Consider the following 26,020-nt stretch of genomic DNA (forward strand, 5'->3'; position numbering starts at 1 on the left):
TTCTTAATGCTTGTACTCTTTGGACAGTAATTTAAAAGACCTTAACTAAGGCAATACACATGCTTAAAAACAAAACAATAAGGAATGTTAATTGAAAGGTAAAGCTAACTGGTTCTCAAATACCAAAGTTTTTCATTGACAAATTGTTCACATGGTTTTCATAAAAACATGGTCGTTTACAAAGTTAAGAAAGTTTTCCAACAAAATTACATGAAGTGGTCTGCAGTACTTGAAAAAAAAAATGTTCAGATGTTAAAACCAATCAAATCCATTAATAATGAAAGAGTCTGAGGTAAAATTTTCAAATCAAAATTTCTGTTTTTTAAAATCAAAACCGTTATTCTTGTTTGGTTTTTTTTTAAGATTACAAACCAAGAAGCTTTGGGGGCCGGACAAGTATGATTGCACTTTTAAAATTATCAAAATATTTTTTACTAGAGACACAATATATTTTCCAGGAACCACGCAGGCATCAATTTTTTTCACCATTATAATATCAGTTGCAATAAATATAAACCAATAAATACAGAATACAAAATCAATCAACTGAAATTTAATTGTTAGGCGAAAGGCACAAAACAATGGCACCAATGATAAGCATGTATATCAAATAGAAAAAAAAATTCAAAAGCTTTGGAATCACAAGTTCATAAAATAATGTTTAAAGCAAGAATTACAGAGCTTGAGAAGTTGAAGCATTTTCAAGGCTGAGAGAGCCATACGTAAATGGCATTTCAATTCCAAATTTGTGCTTGTGCAATTCATTTTTAGCACAATACAAGCGAGGATTGTCAATGTAAGAATCACACCCATAGCACCAAACACTAATATCATAGTGGCTCAGAGACAGTTGATGTCCAGTAATTATATTATGTTCAAGCATATGACCATTCACATGTCGTCCACAAAAAACTGAATAGCACTTTAAGCAAGTCCAATTCTCTACAGGTTCACTACAAAAACAACATTTCTTATCCAACCAATCCCCATTAGGCACCGGGGAAACATGAGCTTCAAGATGTTCACAGTCTGATTTGGGGTAAACAGCAAAGAGTTGGCCTGCTTCTACAAGACTTTGTATTTCTGATGACTGGACATATTCTTGGTAAGTGGTAACACTTGATGGGGGTTCAGGAGCAGTTTCAGGCGCTTTAGGATATTCCACTCCAGACGAAATGCTGGATGCAGGACTAGACGTTAATGACATAATAGACGCTGCTTCAGCGATTAAATCAATTTCCGGTACTTCAATGGACACGAGGAACTAAAGAAGAGGCCAATTAGACAAAGGTACAAAAATATATAGCCTTAATTTTATTCAATATACTTATAAAAAAGAACAATAAGGTATAGACTACAGGAAGGCAAACAATGAGCTTTATCTTCAAGATAGACATTGTTTTCTTACAATATAAGCCAATATTCAACCTGTCGGACCTACAAGACATCATTCCGCAGTTTGATTAACTTTTTTTTTTATCCTACTGGGATAAAAAAATTTGAACTTTCAAGGATGTTAGTTTCTTAGATAAAAGTGTCACCCTTCATCGGACGAGTGGTTTGATAGGAATTTTGAGCTATGCTTTTTGTGGTATTCTTTTTTGTTTATAATGGACGGTTTGATTGGAAGAAACGAGATGGTATTGATTCAATTCAGTTGGAAAGGGGGAACTGATTGCAATTATTCGAGTAATATGTCGTACTGCTGTCTAAAGCATAAACTGGCAGAAACAGGAGTTCATTGAAGTATAATGTTTTTCGCTGCATAAAAAGAGCACTAGAATAAAAAGTTTGTGTCTGAATGAGTATTTTATTTCTTTTATATGCCGAAAAAGTGAATTCCTAATGTTTTTATTTTCCTTTTCTGGTATACCAGATTTTCATCTATTTATAGTATTTTTTCTATGTTTCAGGTGTTCAGTCTAGTTTTTCTTCTTCTCTTTTTGACCTTAAAGACATAGAGACATGAAACTAAAATCTTTGAACATTTATTAGTATAATTTTTTTCAGAGTATTTACTGAAAGTTAACCTGCTAGGCTATTTATGTTTTCATTTCATTTGTAAAGAGATTGGCAGCGTACTCTCAGAAATTGTTTACTTTTCATTTCATATGTTTCATTTCATTTCATTTATAAAGAGATTAGCAGCACAATCTCAGAAATTGTTTACTTTTCATTTCATATGTTTCATTTCATTTAATTTATAAACATATTGGCAGCGTACTCTCAGAAATCGCCCACTTAGGTTAGATAAACAACAGGCATAACTAGAAGGCATGTTCCTTAGACTAGAACATCACATAACAGTATAACTAATGTTTCCACAATTTTAATTTTTTTTTACTGATATTGGCAATAAATTCTCAGAGATAGAAAAAAAATAAAGAGATCGCAGTGGAAAAATATAGAGGGATACAAGCATTGTCAGAAGGATTGTTTATACCTAGCAAATGTTTATAAGAAGTAATCTTATGACAAAGAAATAATACACCACGGCCTAAGGGAATTTCGATGGTATTTTTGTAATTTCAAACCCTTTATTATAACTTTAATATCTTTTATAACCTCAATTTCTAAGATGTTTTCTAACCTTAATGCCTTCTTCTGCAAAACACCGACCAAAAAGAGAATTAATAGAATAGGCCATATATAAAAAATTGATTAGGTAGTAGTGAATGAGTCAATGAAATTGCAAGACTTTAATAAAGCGCTTGCGATTACCATCTGGCAATATTTTGAGCGCTCTAAATGCTTTCGAAATTAGTCAAACTTATTGTAAAGGACTGGAATGACACAACCCCCCTCCTCGCATAAAAAGGTTAATTTCTGTTCCTTTTTGGTTTTAGCATTGCTTTTTATTTTTATTTGAAAAAAAATAATGTAGTCTTAATTTTATACTGTTCCAAAACTTTTCGATTTGTACATCTTTTTCAAGTATAACTAAAAATCTTTGTGAAATGGAGTAAAAATTTAAAGAAATAGACCCATTTGTTTGATTAAAGTTCTTCTTAAAGATTAACATAAATTTCAAAAGGATTAGACCATGTCATAATGTCTACTCTCCAGTGATTAGTTGAATATTCAGGACAATTTTTGTACAAGATTCAACAGACAATTACCCCATTGCAACTGTTAACATGGTTCATGCACAAGCAAAACTCGCTAGTTACAGCAGTTTAATTATGAAATTAGCCACTATTATTTTTTTTGTCCATAAATTTAATGAGCTGAAAAATTCAAGGGGACAACTCTAGAATTTTTCCACTCTAGAATTTTTCCAACATAACAACAACAGCCTTGTAAACTATGTTAAGATGTTTTTATAAATAAAGAACAACAAGTGTGGAAGAGACAATCCAATGTTGAAATATTAAAAACTAAAATTGCTCATTGATGGAATTCACAAATACTGCTTCAGTGCGTTAACCTAGAGAATGTTTTTTTTTTTCTGGCTCTTCAGCTTAAGATTACCAGATCCATTGTTTTAATCTTCACTTTAAGTTTCTCTTTTGCTAAGTCAAACGACATTCACTAAATCACTTAAAGTTCGAAATTTCAGTATATGTCAGGACTATCAAGTTGATGAAGTTTTACCCATACTGATTTGCTATTTTATGTTCGCTTTAGGACATGTTATGGTTGGTCGGGTTTTCAGGACTCGTTGAACCCAGAGGCATATCCAAGATTTATTTTGCAGGGGGGGGGTACAAAGGGATATCTTTCGAGGGGGGTCTTACAAAAGAATAAAGAAACAATACAAGCAGAAAAGTTTTAAAAAACCAAACTGGAGGAAAGAATAACTATCTTGAAAAATTAATATGTAGCGATTACAAAATAGCGTATCTATCCACTTTCATAATTCTATTATTTTAAAAGAGCTGTTCTCAGTAGATATACAATTAGATATAACGATAATCTAACAATATATAACGATAACAAAATGGCGTATCTATCCACTTTCGTAATTCTATTATTTTTAAAGAGCTATTCTCAGTAGATATACCATTATATACACAAAATATATTGCTGTGACTAGGTCAAAACAGCATGCCAACACTTTCGTGATTTTACAGGAGAACATAGGTAAGATTGAAATTTCCTTTTTTAATCGTAATTCTCAAGAACTATAAAAAATAATTACACAAAAAATGTGATAAAGCATAACTACCATTTTATTCAGGAGATCAAAAATAATATTTTTAAATTTACAGAGGAGCAATCTTTTGGAAATTGAAATCTGAAAAATACTGTGCATGGTTGCGTGATCATTCTGGTGAAATAATGAACTATTATGAACAGTCCCTTTGTTCGAACAGCTCTGAATGTGATATGATAAAAATATTTTTGGTTTCCTTGTTAAGAGGGTTAGCCGTAAAAAAAAACGCAGAAAAGGGCTAATTTTTTTTTTTTATGACCTTAACTAAAATTTATCAAACTAATTTAAATCAAGCTGAGAAAAATCCTATTCAAAGAAGCGCCACAGTTGCATTTCAAAAACTGAAAGAGATAATTTTGGAAAACTGGAGGAAGTTAAAAAAATAGAGATTTGTAATGTCAAATCAAGTCGATTTTGAATGTAATCTTTCGTTCCTAAGGTATCAACCAGCACACAAAATACAATAGAGTATCGCCCAAAATGCTATCAAAATTCGATTCCTAACAGCTTAAACTAAAACTAAAAGCTAAATATTTCGTTTCTAGGGTATGAACCAGCACAAAAAATACAATATAGCATCGCCCAAAATGCTATCAAAATTCGATTCCTAACAGCTTAAACTAAAAACGACTTTAAAAAACAACTACTCGTGCATTCGTTTTTTGTTCAAGCCCAAAAATGCGATTTTTGAAAATACTCAAAAACTTATTTTTTCAGATGAAAGAAAAAGAGCGAGTTACAATTTAAAATAAGCAGAAACTATCGCGTATATAGGTATAAGAAGGCATGTAGCTCAACCCTAAGGTCCTCACTCTTGAGGCGTTTAAGGGAGTTGTTCCGAAATGTCACATAGGATTTTCCAGGATAAAGGGGTTCGGGAGACAAATAATACTCATAGGAGAGATGCCCATCCCACTTTTGCCTTGTGCAGATATGCCTGTGAAGCTCTACTTCTCAATAATAATTCTTGAACAACAGAAGAGAACTATCACCCCTTCTGTTTAGTCCCCATTAGCCGAACGAAGGGGGATTAGGGTACATCCGGTTTCCATTTTGATCAGAAGGATATCTTACGAAAAGCAAGTTGGAACCTTTTGGCCTAAAATGTTTTAGGCAGTCCTCCTCAAAAAAAAAAAATTAATGACCTCGCCCCTTACCTAATAGTTGGTGTTGCACAATGCAATACTGTTAAGTCGTTTGCAATAACAAATTGAATCTGATAGTGCATTTTCTTAAAGTCCCTTTTTTTGGGAAGTTTCACTCCCGCCCCAACTGTGTTAAAATTTGAAATTTGCCTTATATTAATATCTTTTGGTGAGTAACCTCTATATACGTGAAATCCCCAATGACAATTCAATTTTTTGGATGTACTGTTATGACAATCAATTTTTGAAAAATGAGGTCAGTATCAGCATTGGTTGTTTTATACTTATGGTTCATTATTACGAACAGAGATACTTTTTCATTTCAACTAATCACTAAAAACAGACAACTGATCTAGAACAAAAATATAATAAATGGTGGAACATTAAAGACTTACCTTTAATGACTTCCAGTACTGCTTGTGTACTTTTAAAGTGTTCCTGATTGAGTCATTTGCCGAATTCTTCAAGGCACGGTCAATAACTGGAGGTGGCAGAGGATCCCCTAATAGAGCTTTAGCTATAAAAGTCATAGAATAACTAACAGCTTCTAAATTGTAACCACCTTCTAGTATTACAGCCATCCTTCCCTCAGCAAGTGTTGATAAAAGCTGTGTCATCCGTCCATACCCCTCGGGTGTCACTCTACAACCACCAAGTGGGTCACCTCTTGCTGCATCCAACCCTGATGCAACAAGTACGAGCTCAGGGTTGAATTCATAAGCAACTGGAAGGACGATTTGGTGAAAAGCTGCTATATATTCCACATCCCCCATCCCCGACCCATTCCAAGCAATGTTGATGTTGAAACCTTTGCCTTTGCCTTCACCAACAGCACTATAGTTAGATTCTGATAAACAAGGAAAAAAGCCACCGTTATCATAACGATGAATAGAAATATATAAAACACGTTTGTCGTCATAAAACATATTCTGTATTCCATTGCCATGGTGTATATCCCAGTCAACAATGAGAATGCGGTTTAATCCGAATTCTTCAAGAGCGCACTGAGCAGCAACAGCGGTGTTATTATAGATACAAAATCCATGGGCCTCGTCAGACTCAGCATGGTGACCAGGAGGACGAATAAGGGCAATGCCGCATTGAGCTTTGTCAGACATAATACATTTAACGACCTCTATAGCATTTCCCGCAGCCAAAAGGGCGCAATCATTAGAGGCATTATTCAAATAGACAGAACTATACTGACAGGATAATCGCTTTAACTGTTCAGATGTCATAGTATTTATTTCGTGCATTTTTTCAATGTGGTTTGAATTATGAGCACGTAGCTCCTCTTTGCAAGCAGGTCGGCTGGTAACTTTTACCATCCTGTCAAGAAGATTAAAGTCATTGAATTTGTTGTAAATTGACAAAATCCTTTCTGGTCTTTCTGGGTGATCATTGGTTGGACACTTGTGCTTCATCATTTCTTTGTCATATGCAAAGCACAGTTTTTCGTCTACTTTACGGAAAGTAGTGCATAGGATTAAGCGGTCAATTGTGTGGTCAAGCCGTTTGAGTTCTTCATCTGAATGAGAAGGGTAGCAATCACGCGTAGGATAGCTTTCAGGGGATTTATCTGGAATTACATGTAAAAACTGTAGATTTGGAATAAATTTCTCGTCTCCATCACAGGGTTGGTAATTAAAACAATTCCAATGAAATTTGACACAGCTTATTGTATTCAATATAGTTTCCTTGACTGAATCTGATGGCTCTTTGAATATGTCAATTAGTTTTGGACAGGGGTCACCTAAGAGCGATCTCAACGTGAGGGCAACTCCTTCTGATAGAGATCGAATACAGTAACCACCCTCTAAAACCACAGCAACTTTGGCTTTTGCAAAAGCCATAAGCATTGATGTCATGTGAGCATAAAATGCTGGAGTAATCTCCATATTACCTTCAAAACATCCAATGGCAGCATCATATCCAGCAGAAACAATGACTAGTTCTGGATTATACTCTGTTAAAACAGGAAGAATAATCTGAAAAAAAATGGCAGCAAAATCTTCATTTTTCATTCCAATGTCATTCAAAGGTATATTTATATTTTTTCCTGTGCCGACACCAGAGCCGACATAATCTGAGTTTGATTCTCGTAGGTTTGGCCAAAAGAGACCATGTTCATAGCGATATATTGATATGTACAAGACACGTTGGTCATCATAAAACATGTATTGCGTACTTTGGCCATGGTGCACATCCCAATCAATAATTGCAACTCTTTTAACATCAAGATTATCAATAGCATGTTTGGCAGCAAGAGCAACATTATTGAAAAAACAGTATCCACAAAATTCGTTTGTCATTGCATGATGTCCAGGAGGACGCACTAAACCCATACCATTCATAACTTCCCCCTTTACAATAGAGCTAATTAAGTCTATTGTCGATCCTGCTGCTAATAAAGCCATTTTAAAAGTTGAAGGGTGAATAAAAATAGCATCAAATTTTGAGCTAATAGTCTCTAGGATCGCTTCATCCTTTAGTCCATCAGTTTCTCTAAGCAAATTTATTAGGTCGGGTGTATGAAGGCTCAGAATTTCTTCTTCAGACGCGAACCTTGAAGGAACTCGCTGGCATCTTTTAACAAGCCCAAAATCACTACATCTTTTAATTGGATGTGTTATTCTCTCCGGTTTCTCAGGATAAGAGTCATCCCATAGGCACAAATGTTCAGCCATACGTTCATCATATACGATTCCAGTCTTCCCCTTGACAAAATCTTTGGCTTCTCTTGCTTTACCATAATGGTCAACAAACTGGAATGCATTTGATTTTTTCTTAGCTGCCTTACTTTTTTTCATTTTTCCTTTAACAAAAAACTTTGATCAGCTGTGAATAACTATTGATACTTCAAACATAACAATAACATTCAAGCAGGTTTAGCATTCAGACTGGCTTAGAGCTGTTGTCAAGCAGTAAATGCCAAAGCCGTAGTAGTCACAGAAAAAGACCAAAAGCAACGATAACCACAAAGGCTGTACAAGATATATAGATGGCTGTATTGAAAAATACTACCAAAGAGAAAAATCTACATTATAAAGCCACAGCTTTGCTCATTACATTCAGTAAAGGAATTAAAGTATGATGAGGATGATAGGAGTATTTTGTTTGAAGGAAGAGTTCATTTCCGAAAAAAAAATTTTGGTCATTATTTCCACCTTTTCCAGGGGATATCTTTGGACCGATCTTTAGTGAAAGGGGTGAACACTCCTTCCCATTCCCACTGTGCTTACACGTCTCCAACATAAAATACAGTATACGCTACCCTTGTAAAGTCAAGTGTTCCTCAATAAAGCATGTGTTGAGCAAATAACTAATTGAAACTGAATAAAGACTTGAAGTTCTATTCAGAGACAAGCAATGTGCTTAAATCTCAAGTTTATTTCTTAGTTTATCTAGTTTTCAAAATATCTAAGAGACTAAATTGTGAATGGTCACGTGATTTTTTAAAAATTCTATAGAATTTGTAAATGGAGGATCAAGAGGAACAGTACTAACCCCAATAATAAAAAAACTTAGACAGGGAGCAGACAAGGGTCTTTATCCATAGTCAAATAATATGTTTGTCAACATGTCAAACATATCCTATTTACTGTCGAATATTTAGTTTACACAAGTTGTTAATTTGTCCATTGGTTCTAGCAAGGTTATATTTGAAGTATAAAACGCATTTTCATTTGTATCCACTATTTATTGATTTCGTCTTGCACACAAACAGAGGACGCTTCTTCTTATAGTAGAACCTTTCACGAAAAACTGGAGAAACAGATATCTTTTTAAGGGTATGAAAGCTGAAATATCCTGGCTAAAACTGGCTGCGAAACATTCGCAGAAATGGATCTGAACCGAGTATTAAAACTAGGTTTAGTTAAGTGTCTTTTGAAAAATATTTTAAAAATATTATTGCCAGGCTCAAAGCAATAGATACTAAATTCGCAAAGAACACGAGGGACTGTAATTTTGTCTGATCTGAAATAATAAATGAACCAAATGTCTTAAAGACGCAGTTAATTTCAAGAAAAAAAAACAATATTAAAGCCTAGATTGTGGAAGAAAAACATAAAAATTACGACTTAAACGAATAGAAATGATGATGAGCTCACTCTTTACGCTAAAGTTTGAATTTTGTCCCAATGATTTAAGAACGACTCCTGAAACGAAAGTTCGTTTAATTGAAACAACAAGAAGCTTTCTTTTAAAAGTACTTAAAAAACTATGGTCCAAAAGAATTGGATTTTCATGATGATTTTAAATATGTAAGTCATTAAATTTAGTCTTATCCATCAAAGGTTACGAGCCTGAGAAAATTTGCATGATTTTTGAAAAAAGGAGGAAACACCCCCTAAAAGTCATAGAATCTTAATGAAAATTACACAATCAGATACAGCGTATCAGAGAACTCTACTGTAGAGGTGTCAAGCTCCTATCTGCAAAAATGTGGAATTTTGTATTTTTTGCCAGAAGAAAGATGACGGATGCGTTTTTTTTCAAGGTGTGGTCGTATCGACCCAGTGGGTCAAGACCATCGGGAGAGAGCTCATTGTAACAAAAATTAAAAGTTCTAGTGCCCTTTTTAAGTGACTAAAAAATCAAGGGCAACTAGACCCCCTCCCACATCATTTTTTTCCAAAATCTTCCAATCAAAATTTTGAGATTGCTATTTTGTTCAGCATAGTTGAAAGGCTTCATAACCATGTCTTTGGAGATAACCTGTCCTCCAGAGCCCATGGGGAAAGGTTATGAAGTTAGAAAAATTGCCCATTGTTTACTTATATTATTTGTTATCAGGAAGTATGCGTAGGTTTTTCGGATGGGGAGGAGAAGGTGAATTTTCTGCTGGGGGCCTTTGCACGGTGAGACTTTTCAATCGAGAGGGAAGTTACCAGGGGGTGAACTGTTCAGCAAAAATTGTATGCTGAGGAAATTTGCTAGAAGTCCTATACGACATTTCTTTATATGTCTTGCTTTCTCCTCATCGACTCAATTTTACGCGAGGAGGCATTAAGGGTAATTATCCGGGGTAAATTTTCCCCAGAATTAAATTGTTCCATTAGAAGGGGTTTTTTCCGTGGAGGTGGAGCCAGGTTTCCGGGTGTTATTAAAACGACCAGAAATTAAATAAAAAAACCATTTTTTCAACTGAAAGTAATGAGCAACATTAAAACTTAAACAAACAGAAATTATGAGGTATATGAGGGGGGTTGACCCCTCCTCTACACTTCTCTCTTTACGCTAAAGTTTACATTTCCTCCCAATTATTTAAGAACGACCCTGAGACACAAGGGTTGTTTAATTAGAACAATAAGTAACATTTTTTAAAAGCACCAAAAAAAATTAGCGCAAAGAGCGAGGTGTTGAGGATGAGACAACCCCCTTAATATAGGTAATAATTTTTATTCGTTTTAAATTTTAATGTTGCCCCTTACTTTCAGCTGAGAAAACTTGTTTGACATTAATTCTCCAGACATGTCAACTTGCCATGTGTGAAAAATACACAATGGCTAAAAAAAAAGTATTGGCGGTAATTAATTGTGCAGTGCAAGATTTGAGGGAGAAAGGAGACAATGGAGCACTCTTTTTATATTCTGTTGATTTTCAACAAACTCTGTCAATTATGCCGTGTTCAACAGCAGCTGATGAACTTAATATTTTTTACAAATTACTTCGGTTCTATGAAAACGTGTAAAGCAATAAACTTTGAGAACAAATATGCATTTTCGACTAAACAATGACGCACCCTTTGAATGTATTTTTCAAAATGAAGGGGGCAATTTTAACGTGTTTTCGATTTTTTCAATGAAGATACGAAACAAGGATGTTTTCAATGTAACTATCAAAAACAACATACAAGTCAATGACAAGATTTGCCAGTTATGTCCCTATACATTTAAACATTGAAAATCGGTGTGCCCGTCATTCTTCTCTACATATATTAATCAACCAGGATTTCCTATCCCAACTGACTTTCAGTTAAAAGATGATGAATGAATTCATTGGAGGAAGAATTTTGAATAGAAATTCAGTAAAAACCCTTATTTTTTAACTCCATAGACAACAGGTTTCGCTCAGTATCTGAAGTTAAAAACATACCAAGAAACGCCAAACGCCAGATGACGTGGGTGGATCTTTTCCACACTAATGGCAGTTTCCACTCTTAGTAACCCAAACTCTTTGGTTTGCACTAGAAACACTATAAAAAAGTTTCCAAAAAGCAAAACCTGCAATATATCCACGATTGCTCGAATAAACATATAAAATTAAAATAAGACTTTTGAATGTTTTCCATATTAAACGAACTAGTTTTATGCTAACAATAAGTAAAACTTAATCATAATTTTGTAAGGTGCGATTTAGTAAGAAATTACAATAAGGTGCAACAGGTAAAAAGTATTTAATAGAAATTGCTTATGTAGTTCAATTACTTTTTATATTCACTGCATAAGCTTGAAAGTTGTTGCAAACTGCGTGCCTATCAAACAAGACAGCCAAGCTGTCAAAGCATAATAGTGACAAAAACGAATTGGGATTTTTGTTTTACATACTCCTTTTCCACACTTATTTCTTTAGTGGTTCATATAGGAATCAAATTTGCAAAAAAAAAATTAACAAAAATCTTTTAAATCACTTATTTAAACACTAAATCTTACCAAGGAAGTCAGTAAAAGAAATGTTTTTCCTTTATACGCGAGACTTTACTCAACTAAACTTGACACTGATTTTGTTAAAAACAACTTTTGAATAATGATAAGGGGTTTTATCACAACTAAATATTTGTACATTAAAATTGCATAATAGATAAGGTACAAACAATCAAACAAACATGCAAATAGAACCCACAGTTTATACCTATATGATAAGGTATATGTATACATACATACAAGTTATAGCTTTAGGCGATGTATTCAAGTAGTTGTCTACAAGGGAAGGTGGTTCCCCGCAAAAAAAGGTTGCATTTTGTGAGGTTTGCATCTGCAGAGAAAATCCAACAAGATCTAGGCAGGCTACAGGATTGGACTCAAGACTAATTTCTCCAACTCAATACAAGCAAATGCTGTTTTTACACCTTGGACCTAATAACCCAATGGCTACCTATTCAATTTTAAATCCAATCACAAAATAAGGGACCATCAAGTGAATAGAGAAAAGGACCTTGGTGTAATCATTGATGACAAATTGAGGTTCCACTGCCATGCCCAGAATATGGTCTCCCAAGCAAAGTTCATCCCTGGCCTATTAAAAAGGACTATTAGTAGCCAAAACCCAGTACTTCATTAAATTTATATCCAAGACATAAACTTCAAAATTGATACAGGAGCTGATGCACATTGATGTAAGTTTGCCAGGTCAATTATCACTATTGCTGGGGGCAAATTCTTTGTGGTCTACTGGAAGATACTAGTCTAACCTCAGTAGAAAATTTTACCTAACTCAGGGAGGTTTGTCTCAGCAGATCCAGCAGCAAGGAGACCATCCTGGTTAGTTGTTAGCATACTGTTGGCTGAGAAGTGACTATTTGAGAGCTAAACTAAATAGTAGTTTAATTTGTTAAGCGCTAAAGTTACAGCATACCATTATAATCAATGAATGATCTTATTCTCCACTAGAACAACCTGATATCTCTACTATACAACTACATATTGTTCAGATAAGTTGTCCTGGTTACTAATAACTTAGCTATACTACCAAGGAGGTATATCCAATAACATAGAAACTTGTACTTTGAAAATTTGAGTACTAGTTTAGCAGTTGTCATCTCCAGAAAGAATTGCTATGAAATTCTGAAAATTACTTAGAATTTTTTTGTACTTAGTTACATCATTCCTAAAGATAATCACTTTAATTAATCCTCCATACCTTAATAAGCAAATATATAGAACAAATTATATATACTTCATGAATTCACAGTTGCTTGTTTCTATCAAATTAATATAAAGAAAAGAATCGGGTCATGGAAAATTCATGGAGTATATACAATTAACTATCAATAACTTGAAACTCAAGGGACCAGAGGAAACATTCAAGTTACCAAGACATCCAGAATAGCAGGAACTAAAAAATCAAGAAGGAATAAGGAAGAATTTCAAATAAACAAGTGCTTTATTGAAAAATATATAGTGACTTTAGGCACAAACATACACATAAACTCTTATGAAATACATTACTTTTGGTTGCTTTTGTTTATTTTCTTGTTTTGCTTTTTGGCTGTATTTATAGGTATTGGGCCTCTATTAAATACTTATATTTAAACCTTAAGTCTGATGAGGGAACGCATTACATTGTGTCAGAATTGACAGCAAATCCTGCTCTACAATTGACTAGTCATCAAACAATCTCAAATCCTAATGCACACAGTTTTACCAACATGTTGAACTATTGTTTATAGGGCCCTTGTCTGGAAAAAGTGCTAAGTGCTCATACTTGTTGATATGGATTAGAGAAAAGGGCAAGATGAATTTAACACATTTCATACTGCACAAACAGAAAAGAATAAAGTGGATGTACAACTGACAAAATTCAGTGAGTATATTAAACCCATTTCAAATCCCATGGTCTCTTGATTCAATTGTCACAAACAAAATCAGAAAGAAGGAGAGACAACTTAACCATATGAGGCAGCATTAAAGTTACTGGCCTTAGATTGTGATTTTGGAAACAGTTCAGATAAAATGGTGAAAGATAGATTGGGCATTGGTGTGCAGAGCAACAGGATAAGCAAAAGAGTGCTAAGTGAAGATGGAACACTGACACCAATAAAAGCTATTGAAACAAGTCAAGCAATTCAAACAGTAGTGGGGACCCATGCAATGAAAAACAAAACAAGTACCACTGCTAAAAGCAAGAAGCAGAAGCCATATGCAAACAAAGATGCTACAAAAGACAATGACATCAAAGTTGTTATTTCTGTGGAAGTGCATATTCTGAAGAACACAAATGCCCTGCACAAGGGAAAATATTTGCCATATGTTGGAAGCCAAACCATTTCACAAAGGTTTGCAAAAGCAGGTCAGTCAATGAAATCAAAGGCTCTTTTTACTGAGAATGAAGAAAAAAACCCAGTACTTCATTAAATCTATATCCAAGTCATAGACTTCAAAATTGATACAGCAGCTGATGCACATTCTCACAGCAAACGAATTTGGATCATTGAAATCAAGGCCTTCTTTGTTTCTCAGTAAAGATATTCTAGCAAGTTATAGTGGATGCAGCCTAAAGGTACTTGGAATTACACTAATGGTGATGTACCAACTGTCCAGCAGTCAAGTTCCTGCAACACATCTGGATTGAAGGGATGAATTCCCTTTAATGTTCAATAGGGCTCAGAGCCTTTGGGAATTTCTGTTGAACATTCAATAAGCCTATTTCACATATGTTGTAAATGCAGTCGGCTGGGAAATGATACTTTGAGTATAACTGTTGCAGCTGTTCATAGAATGTGGCAACTGCATCTTGGCTGATTCCAAAATTGCAATGAGGGCTATCATTTTCTGGTCTTTGCATGGAAATTTTAGGGTGTCTCTTCATGAACCCTTTATACAAATTTGTTCCTTTCTGCTTCATTATGATCCCATGATTTGGGGGGTTTCACATGGTTTACCTTGGCAATTTCTCATGCTTATTTCTTTTTCTGTTTTTTTTTTACACATCTGTAGCTTATTTGCAATGATAGCAGAAGATAAGACACAAAGGAACCATGCATTTCAGAAGTAGATACTTTATTTATATCATAACCAGGTGAGAAGCAAAACACCATTTTTTCATCCTCTAATGATACAGCAAATGACTTACAGTACTGCAGAATATTAACTTACCGTGCTTGAAGCTCTGCTTATTAACGTGCATGCTCATGCTTATAATTATTTGCTTGCTTATATATGTTCTTGTTGTAGGTGCTTGCTAGCTTATATTATTGCTTGCTTATATATGTTCTTGTTGTAGGTGCTTGCTTGGGTTTCCATTAAACTAAACCAAAGATATTCATGGCAACAGAATCATAATCCCAGAAACACTGCAGAATGACATTTTAAACCAACTACATGCTTCCTATCTAGGAATGGTCAAAACCAAAGAACGAGCCAGGATGGTAGTGTTCTGGCCAAACATTACAAAAGATATTGAGAACATGATTGGCAGCTGCAGTACTTGTTGTACTATGGCACAAAACCAAGTCAAAGAGAGTATGATGACATCTCAAATCCCCACACATCCATATGAACATGTTGGAACGGATATTTTCGAATCCATGGGAGTTCAGTATTTAGTCACTGCTGACTATTACAGCAGGTTCATAGAAGTCAATAAGCTAACAACTAGCACATCACAGCAAGTGATCACCAAACTGAAAGCCCACTTCGCCAGACACGGAATCCCGAAAACACTGACATCAGACAATGGGACTCAGTTTTCGTTGAAGGAATTCAGAGATTTTATTGACAAATGGAGCATTGACCACAAAACGTCAAGCCCAAACTATCCACAGTCCAATGGATTTAGCAACAAAACAGTACAGACGGCAAAAAGGATCATGTCCAAAGCTGTAGAACACCAGTCTGATCTGTACTTAGCCATGCTGGAGTACTGTAACACACCAGTCAATGGGCTAGCCTCACCAGCACAGTTGCTAATGAGCCAACAACTCAGATCCATTTTACCTGTTCTTCCCAGACACTTAAATTCCAAGGTCATCCCACCCTCATCTTTCCAACAAGCCAGAGAAAGACAACAGAAACTACAAACAGAGTTGTATAATAGACACTCAAGGGACCTAAAACCACTGCTCAAGGATCAGACTGTGTGGGTGAAGCTCAACCACAATGCTAGGTGGCAGAAAGCACTGATACTGGAAAAATACAAATACGCGCCACAATCCTACATTCTTCAAACAGAGAATGGAAAGGTCTACAGACAGAACAGGCGACAGATCAGAGAGAGAAACCAAAGTATGTCCACCAAGCCGCAGTTTGAAGCAACATCCCCGGAACCCAGTATACCTGGAGATCAATCCCATGTATCTCCTTGAGCCCAAATAGGAATTGAACATCCACATAGCATCCCGTCAAGTCCCACAAATTTCCCAACGCCACCTTGTGCTACAACTACGCCCGCCGAAAGATTTGCTACACCACTAGCAGATAATGCCACTGCAGAGTCTCCTTCACGATCCCCTTCACACCTAACCCAACAACCAGGACAGCCACTACGCGGCACCACACATTCTAGGCGAATTACAAAGCCACCCACCAGGCTCAACCTTTGATGTTATCAACAAAAGAAGGAGGATGCAGAATATTAACTTGCTGTGCTTGAAGCTCTGCTTATTAACGTGCATGCCCGTGCTTATAATTATTTGCTTGCTTATATATGTTCTCGTTGTAGGTGCTTGCTTGCTTATATTATTGCTTGCTTATATATGTTCTTGTTGTAGGTGCTTGCTTGGGTTTCCATTAAACCACTAAACTAAACTGAGAATATTGCAAGTACTAACAAAGTGCTGACATCTTAACATTATACAGTGTACCAGGAGACCTGAGTGGCATACCATCTTTCAAGTTGCCAATTAAAGCAACCTTCATGTTTTCTTCAACCCAGGCAAAGACAGATGGATTTACCTTCTTCTTTTTAGGCATTCTGCCAAAATTGAGATTTTCAGGAATAATTAAAACAACACGGCAACTACTGATACTGCTGGAATTATAATCTGATGTATGTCACCAAGGTCAGGTTGCCTGATGTAGATATAAGGGCACCCTGGACCACAATGGACAAAGTGCCCAGCAACACATGGTCCACAGTATCCAAGCAGGGAACTTTTCACAAAGGTTGAACTTTATATCATAAGATGGCACCATAAGTCAATCACTGGACAGTGTTCAGGAGCCAAAAAAACACTCATTATCATAGAATAAACCATTCCAAAGCTATGGTATGAACACCAGATACTCTTTCTTACTCAAAGAATAAAGAAAAACTTCATAACTAAAATGTCTGATAAAATATTTTCTGATGTCTTTAGGAAAACATGTGCATAATATATGACAGATGGTGCAGTAGATGTAATTAAGGCAGACTTTTTGAATAAAATTGTCTATATATATGTATATATACATATATATATATATATATATATATATATATATATATATATATATATATATATATATATATATATATATATATATATATATATATATATATATATATATATATATATATATATATATATATATATATATATATATATATATATATATATATATATATATATATATATATATATATATATATATATATATATATATATATATATATATATATATATATATATATATATATATATATATATATATATATATATATATATATATATATATATATATATATATATATATATATATATATATATATATATATATATATATATATATATATATATATATATATATATATATATATATATATATATATATATATATATATAAATACTCAATGGATTTTCAATACCATGACCCTCATGATGCTTTTCTTCCTAACACTTGTTTACTCTTTGCTTTTGAATTAATAAGAAGAAAAGAGTCCTGCTACTGAAAATCTATTGACTATCTTTTCAAAGGTCTGAAAATATAAAGAAGTTAGAACAAAAAATCATTCTGAAATGAAAAATGTATATTAAATGACCATTATTGAATAAAAGCATGGCACCTATGCAGAGAAATAGTTGTTTAATAAGGATACTAAATGGACTCTTTGAGATGATACCCTTTTCTCTTATTTTTGGCCATAGAAAAGGGTTAAAATATTGGTTAAAAACTTGTTGCTAGATTATAATTCCATTTTGTTGAAGTTATATAATGCAAAGGCATTGCTTTATCATGATACAATTAAAAGAATAATTTACAAATCTATTGAAAATTGCCATATTTACTTTAAGTGGTTAGTGCCCCTGCTGTTTAAACCCATGTACTGAAACTGAATCAACTGTGACAAAACCAAGAACCAGAAAAGCTCTTGAGATATGTATAATTTGGGCTATATATTTGAGTATGAGAGGGAAAGGGGGGTAAAGTATAGTGGAGCTACAGTCAAAATGCATTAACTATGCCTTATTCTGCATATTATGAAGTAAAAATATTTCTTCTCAACAGCCCTAATTCTAGGTTTCTACCAAGCTGTTGGTCCAAGACAGGTAATTTAAGCTCCTGAGAATGACCTCAGAGCTCAAAATATCTATTTGGAAAGTATTTTCAAGCTAATATCCCTATCCCCTACTCCTTCCATACCTCCTTTCCTAAGACTTAGGAAACTGTATAAAGACAAGTTGACACTTATTTAAATATCGACAAAAAGATTGTCTCTATAAATTTAACTTCAGTCTGATTTTCTTTTACTCTAGGTTTTGGAAATAATATACTACTGTTAAATAAATAACAATTGAATACAAGATAAATTAGAAGAATTAATCTTTTTGTCACTAATCCTCACAATTTCAAATTTTGTTAAATTTTGCCTCATTTGGTATGTGAAAATTAAGTACTTTTTTTCCTTAAAAATTTTACTTTGGATATAACCTTTTATCTTCAGGTGTATTTGACTTCCCCTCCCTTCATCATTGCTCTTGTAGTGCCTTCTCCCTATAATATTATTGGTGGGCACCAATGCTTGATTGTGGTTCAACAGTGGTTTACAATCTCTTTAAGATTTAGGAAAGCTGCTAAGTAGGTAAATAGAATTTTACAAAATTGATATTCTACTCAATAGGGCACTATTCTATTACCTATGTCTACCTCCATAACTTCTAATGCTTGAAAAATTATTATTCCTGAATGAAGGCTGATCCTGAGATAGAAACAATAGAATTAAAAAAAAAATGTATAGTAAAACCATATTTCTACTCAAAACTCTTCCAAAATAAAATCTTATAACCATAAAAATTGTAACTCACATTCAGCCCTTCTAATGAGGCAAAATTAAGCTATAAACTCAATTGAAAGTTGGAAAATATTACTATTATTACTCATTTATTGCCTGTAAAAAGGATACAATAGATGGAGCATTCACTAAATACAAAAAAAAGGCACAAACATACTGTAAAATTCTAGTTAATTGACTTCTGACTATCTCAGAAAGGGTTTAGGTTAGGAAAATGAAACTTTCAGGGATGAATCTATACACTAAAGTATGTCCCAGGAAGGTATTTTGAAGCAACTGCCTCTACTCCTTCTCCCTCTATAGGGCCCTGACTTTTGATGACCTTTAAAAATATGTGTGTTATAAAAGTGAAACCCTGCAAAATAGATTTTCTGCTTAATCAAAGTACAAAAAAATTGTTTTCAGCTTCATAACTTTGCTCAATTCCATGTTATACAGTTTTAAAGATATGCAAATACATTTCCTAAATTTTGAAAAAAAAACATTGATATGGCTCAAAATTCTACTCAAATAACAGGAATTACATTTTCAGAACTAAAGGCAGAAAAAAAGCAACTGGTAACTGAAAATTAAGGTAAAATGTTGTTTTGTCAAAATTTCAATAGGTGACCTGTCATGTAGGCAAATTTCAGGGCCCTCTAGAGGGAGAAGGAGTAGAGGTGAGTACTTTAAAATACCTTCCTGGGGCATATTTTAACCTGTAGACCCATTCCTGAAAGTTTCATTTTCCTAACCTAGATCCTTTCCAAGATAGCAAGAAGTCAATTAACTAGAATTTTACCCAAACATACAATGAAAACTTAGACAAATGACAAAAAACTCTTCTTTGCATGCTTTGTGTTAAAACAAACAAACTGTTGAAAACAAATTAGACAATCATGGGCCATGAAAATTGCTTTGAAAACAAGATAAAGATTTATTAATAGTGAAATTTGATCTGCAAGGTTATATATTTGGATAATTTTACTGGAACTTGAGTGCCAATATGAATTTCTTAAGAGGAACTGTCCTTTTCACAGCAAACATAAGCACAGGCCTAATTTCTGCTGTAATGTCTTTAATGCAAAACTTTTGCAGAAGTTAGGATGGAACCTGGATCTTATTAAGGATGCTATCACAAGTTTCAACATAGTGAGACGTAATAGGCTATTAAAACAGAAGTAACCTCAGAATATGATTCAGCCTAGGCCTATAAGAAATTATATAGGCCATTATACCCAAAAGTAAAAATTTGGTCATTGGTGCTAGACTGTTTTCTTGTGATGATAGACTGTATCTTAATATGGAAAAGGGATAGAGGGGATAAATTTTCAAAAGTTAAATTTGAGATGTTTGCCCAAGTGTTATACAAATTCTCTCTTTATTTATCCAGCCAAAGATATTTTAAGCCCAGTGCTAAAATTCCTGAGTAGTATCGCATCCAAAACCTACAGTTCCCAAACTTGAAAGATAAATACAAGCATGCCAAAGTATCAGTTAAAACAATTAATATTCAGTTATTCTATGCCTACCTTTATTGCAGCTATTTTATTATTCTTTTCTTCTTCAAATAGTGATTTAGAAGTACGATAACTTAGGCCTGTAAAGCAGATAGCGCGAAGATATACAAAAAAAGGTCTAGTTTCTTTCAACTCTCAGAACTAACATTGATGAACGGCATAATCTGTGGGGGGGCAGAAAAAACATTTAAAAACTATGAGATCATAAATGTGCAATCTTGGTTCTTCCACTAGGCTTAGATGGAACTAGCATTGATGAATGGTGTGAATACACGGAAATCTGTTGGGGGTGGGGGGACAACAAGTATTTTTTTTTTAATCAGGAGATAATAAATGAGCAATCTTGGCTCTTCAACTGACTCTATTCGAAAAAAGAATTGATTTTTGACGTAATACCTCAAATAAGTATATTTCTAAGACCATACTGCCTTTGTATGACAAGCTTATAGATGCTCAAATGGGATAAGTTCATTTATTTAGACAGTGGAATCAGCAGAGGCGCCATTTGGGGGGGCAAATGCCCACCCCAGATTTTCCAGGGGGCCCAAGCTTCCACTAAAAAGGGTCCTTTGCCAGCCATGACAATAATACTATTTGCTGTTAACCATTGTAAACTTTGAAAGCAGGTTAGATACATAATCTAATTCTCAAGTTCTGTCAAATGTCCGTATCCTAGATGATTATATTAATATTATAAATTCTGAATATTTGCAGTAATTCCTCTAAGTTGATAGACTAAAATAGGTCAGTTCCTGGCCTATCATTTCTTGATGGAATCGTTCCTTGTTATCTTCCAATTGCACTACATAGAAACAATTACGCGAGCGACGAAAGCAACCCCATGCCGTCGCCGTCGACTTGGTTATTTCTCGATTGCGCACCCTTATTCAGGCCACAAGAAGCAAACTCACCGACCTGCGTTCAGATGCTTCATTTGTATCACTTTTCAAGAAGGCTAAAGAGTTTGCAACAGAACTCGAAATTGAAGTACCTGCTGTGAATGGACCCGCGACTAGACCCTCCTCTGTTGGTCAGAAAGGACGACCTTGAAGAATTTAAAAGATCACCAAGCATCGGAAACAATTTGTGGCAACTTTGACGCTAGGAAAGAATTTCATCGAATCTGGAAATTGGACTACTACTTTCGTGGATGAAATAAAGCAAGAATACTTCAAAACTTTTGACCGTCTACTAGCCCAATTTGACAGAAAGTTCATAGATAACTTGCCAGGGCTGAGTACGCTCGAAGCCTTGGATCCAAGCTTAACCACGTTTATAGACACAGAGCTGCTCAAGCTTTTCTCTTCTCTTTACGGCGAGCTGGATATCGACATCATTCTTCTCGAATCTCAAGCTGGTATTGCCAACCGTTTCTTGCTCAATGAGGAGAAAAAGCCGGAAAACTTCCTAGACATTGTCGACCATCTTCAGGCATTACCAGTGGCTTACAAAGTACTTCGTATTGCTGTCACATTTCCTGAGACAACAGCGAGCAATGAGCGTTTGTTTTCTAGCCTAGAAATAGTGAAAAACTACCTGCGGTCTACAACAGGAGATGATCGTCTCAGTCACCTCCTTTTGATGTTTGCAGAGAAGGATTTATTAAAAAATTTGGACTACAACCAGCTTGTTGACGATTTTGCAAAGATGAAACCTCGGCGGTTCCCCTTGTTACCTTGAATGTTGTTATATTTTTTTTCTTGTTATGTTTTTCCTTTTTGTAAATATATTTGATCTGGAAGATTTCTGCTGAAGGGACACTGATATTTTTGTTACAACCCTCAGCATGACAATGAAGGTTACTTTCACCGACGTTTTGTTTACTTAAAAAAGAAAGTTTCTCGCTGAGGAATGCCAGCCTGTAGTCTGGTTGAATTTTCCACTTTCAGTTTAATCTCTTAACCTCGTTGATTGTATTCTTCGTTGTTATAATTAATCTTAGAGGTCAGTGTGGCTGAGTTCCACATTATGTGACGAACACATAAATGTGCAAATGGGGATAATTCCATTTATTTAGAGAGTGAAATATGGAACAAAATCTAGATATTTCGATCAAAGATACTATGACCGTCGTCAATAAAAATAAAAAAGCATTAAAATAAAAATCTAACGAGCAACTATAATATTAACATTTATTTTGCTATTAGAAGACAGAGAAGATTAACACCAGAGTGCCAATAGTGGTCAAATATAATTAATTGAATGTACGTCTTACTCCGCTTAAACATATCAGTTTTTTTTTGCAAATTCTCAGCATTCCTGTCCGTTGTCATGGTTGGGGATTATTCACCTATGAATTATTTTTTAAAGGAATATTTGAAATGCGATCTTCTAACCTTCAACTTATGGTGTATTTAACTAATAGGACAAAAAAAATTAATAATATCTCCAGCTCAGAGGAAATAGTAATAATCGTGATTTTGTTACAATTTAAATTCATTTGTCTTCTAGTACAAAGTTCATTCTGGATGAAACAGAATCCTATTTTAAAAAAAGGGAGAACTTTACTACCTTGCTCCTACAACTTAAGATAATGAATTTTTATGCCGGGTGAATAACCCACCTTTACCCCAAGCGTTCTTTTAAGTTCTACAAATATTGTATTTGAGAAAAGATTGTTGACATAAGGGTCTTGAGGAGAGTCAAGTTACTTAGTGTTTTGGCTTTATGATGTGTCCATTCAGCTTGAGCAAGATCCCAAATTTCAAACCTTCTTAAAAAGATTATTCAACATAAGAATAAGAATTGATCTAAGTTGTAGCCTAATTTGGTATTTCTGTTATAACAATTTATTTTGGTTTGAAATAAAGAATCTTACCAACGTAATTGATCGTTGATAGACCCTGCTTAAAAAATTAAGAATATACATGTTTCTGTCAAAATTACCAGGAAATCAATTCTACATTAAATTTAAGCTGAATCATTTTCCGTTTTTAAAAAAGATAATTTAGCTTTTTTATATATTGCATATATTACCTAATTTGGTATTTCTGTTTTAACAATTTATTTTGGTTTGAAACATAGAATCTTACCACCGTAATTGATCATTGATAGAGCCTGCTTAAAAAATTAAGAATATACATTTTTCTGTTAAAATTACCAGGAAATACGTTAAATTTAGGCTGAATCACTTTCCATTTTTTTTTAAAGATAATTCAGCTTTTTTATATATTGCGTACATTTTGTTTATGAAAATGGAGTATCATTTTCAGCTGTCTTATTAGTTGATTTTAAGAGTTTGGTACTTCTGGTGCTACGCATGCCATTTTCTTAGAGAGTGAAAGTAACATCTTTAAATTTCAAATAATCTATACTATAATAGTCCAGTTCCTTACTGCTTGCAAGAGAAGACGTGTAAAGTATCCATGAAGGAAGTACCTATCGCTGAACTATTTATTTTTTTTACTATTATTCCATTAATAGTTACAGAAGACATGATTTTTGAAAGAGCAACAAATTCCCGTCAGATACATATTTTTTTCTTTCGCAAATCTACAAAATTCGTATATTTATATATATATATATATATATATATATATATATATATATATATATATATATATATATATATATATATATATATATATATATATATATATATATAAATATCGATTAAATGAGGGATTATACTTTTTGTCTGAGTTTTAATGTGTATACTTACTCAATACATTTCTTTTTTTAAGTCGTTGCATATCATTTATAATATCTTCTATAAATAAGTATACAAAGAAAATACTGTAGTTTAGCAAAAATTAACGTTATAAAGAGCTTATACGGAAAAAACAAATTAAATAGATTATTTAAAAAAATTTAATAAGAAAAAAGTAAATCTATTTGGAAAAATAAAGTTACAAAAAAGCTATAAGTTATTTATGAAGGTATTGAATAATTTTTAAAGATTTTATAAGAAAAGCAGGTGCAAAATTTTTGTTCCCCTATAGTTAGAGAAACATTTACAGGAAACAAACAACTTTAATCGTTCTGAAATTTCGCTTCTGCACCAAATTCGATTATTCGTAGTTATGCAAACGTGAATTATTTCCTATTTGATTTTGCCAGCTTTTACGTTAAATTCTTTTAAAATAGTGGTGTTCGTTTTTTGTACTTGGCAACTTCGAAATTTACACCAGGCTTATGTATTTCGGTAGTATGTTACTAAATTAATACTTTTTGAAGTCTTTTTTTTCCAGAATAAACTTCGGAGTTTTTACCAAATTCTGTCACTTGAATTTGTACAAACGTGATTTATTTCATGTTCTTTTGCCAGCCTTTACGCTAAATTCTTTTCAAACGGTAATGTCTGTTTTTTTTTTCTTTACTTAGTCAGGTTGACTTCTAAACAAGTTTTTTTTTCAAAATAATTTTCAAGTTTCTTCGTTTACTAAATTCTATTATTTGAAGTTGTGCAAACATGAATTATTTAATTTTTTCTCACATTTTAAATTAAACTATTTTGAAACGAAAGAGTCTGTTCTTTTTTGTTTTTCTTTTTTTGTCAGCTTGACTTCTAAACATGACTCATGCCTTTCAACAGTATGCTACTAAATTAATTACTTTTAAAGTTTTGTACCGAACTATATTACTTAAATTGTACAGGCAAAAATTGTTTCACGTTGCTACCAGCTTTTACGTTTACTATTTTGAAACGGTAATGTCTGTTTTTCTTCTTTTTTTTCACTTGATCAGTTTGACCAGTTTTTACTTGACGTTCTAAAACGAAATTTTGACTTTTCATAGGGGCAATTTGAGTTGTTTAGACTTTTTAGCCTGTTCTACTTGGACAGAAGCTTACTACTACTTTGAAACGGTAGTGTCTGGTTTTCTTCTTTTTTTCACTTGATCAGTTTGACCAGTTTTTACTTGACGTTCTAAAACGAAATTTTGACTTTTCATAGGGGCAATTTGAGTTGTTTAGACTTTTTAGCCTGTTCTACTTGGACAGAAGCTTACTACTACTTTGAAACGGTAGTGTCTGGTTTTCTTCTTTTTTTCACTTGATCAGTTTGACCAGTTTTTACTTGACGTTCTAAAACGAAATTTTGACTTTTCATAGGGGCAATTTGAGTTGTTTAGACTTTTTGACCTGTTCTACTTGGACAGAAGCTTACTACTACTTTGAAACGGTAGTGTCTGGTTTTCTTCTTTTTTTCACTTGATCAGTTTGACCAGTTTTTACTTGACGTTCTAAAACGAAATTTTGACTTTTCATAGGGGTAATTTGAGTTGTTTAGACTTTTTAGCCTGTTCTACTTGGACAGAAGCTTAGTACTACTTTGAAACGGTAGTGT

The 26,020-nt window shown here is 33.7% G+C and overlaps 2 protein-coding genes across 3 annotated transcripts in view; both read right to left on the reverse strand.

The window, feature by feature from the left end:
- LOC136027074 (tRNA (adenine(58)-N(1))-methyltransferase non-catalytic subunit TRM6-like) overlaps window positions 1-20,740 on the reverse strand; it is a 52,227-nt gene extending 31,487 nt beyond the window's left edge. Inside the window, exon 1 of one of the 2 annotated variants that reach the window (XM_065704011.1) lies at window positions 20,665-20,740. In XM_065704011.1, the coding sequence (XP_065560083.1) occupies window positions 20,665-20,696 (32 nt within the window). In that variant the 5' untranslated portion in view covers window positions 20,697-20,740. Of the gene's footprint in view, window positions 1-11,957; window positions 12,001-20,664 lie in introns of those variants that run through there. The other variant, XM_065704012.1, reaches the window with a different exon arrangement.
- Window positions 532-20,811, reverse strand: LOC136027073 (histone deacetylase 6-like). The gene is made up of 3 exons (XM_065704009.1): window positions 20,745-20,811; window positions 5,697-8,116; window positions 532-1,264 (listed from the first exon to the last, which is right to left on the reverse strand). Exons 2-3 carry the CDS (start codon window positions 8,109-8,111, stop codon window positions 674-676), a joined length of 3,006 nt encoding a protein of 1,001 aa, XP_065560081.1. The 5' UTR covers window positions 8,112-8,116; window positions 20,745-20,811; the 3' UTR covers window positions 532-673.
- Window positions 20,812-26,020: the final 5,209 nt, after the last annotated feature.

The sequence above is a fragment of the Artemia franciscana genome, chromosome 5, assembly GCF_032884065.1.
Source record: "Artemia franciscana chromosome 5, ASM3288406v1, whole genome shotgun sequence".
NCBI classification, from domain to species: Eukaryota; Metazoa; Arthropoda; class Branchiopoda; order Anostraca; family Artemiidae; genus Artemia; species Artemia franciscana.

What these genes read in the sequence shown, in the direction of transcription:
- LOC136027073 (XM_065704009.1), bottom strand. Translation starts at nt 8,111, where the DNA reads ATGAAAAAAAGTAAGGCAGCTAAGAAAAAATCAAATGCATTCCAGTTT. An exon ending in AGTACTGGAAGTCATTAAAG is followed by an intron (nt 1,265 to 5,696) that starts GTAAGTCTTTAA and finishes CCTCTTCTTTAG; the next exon opens with TTCCTCGTGTCCATTGAAGT.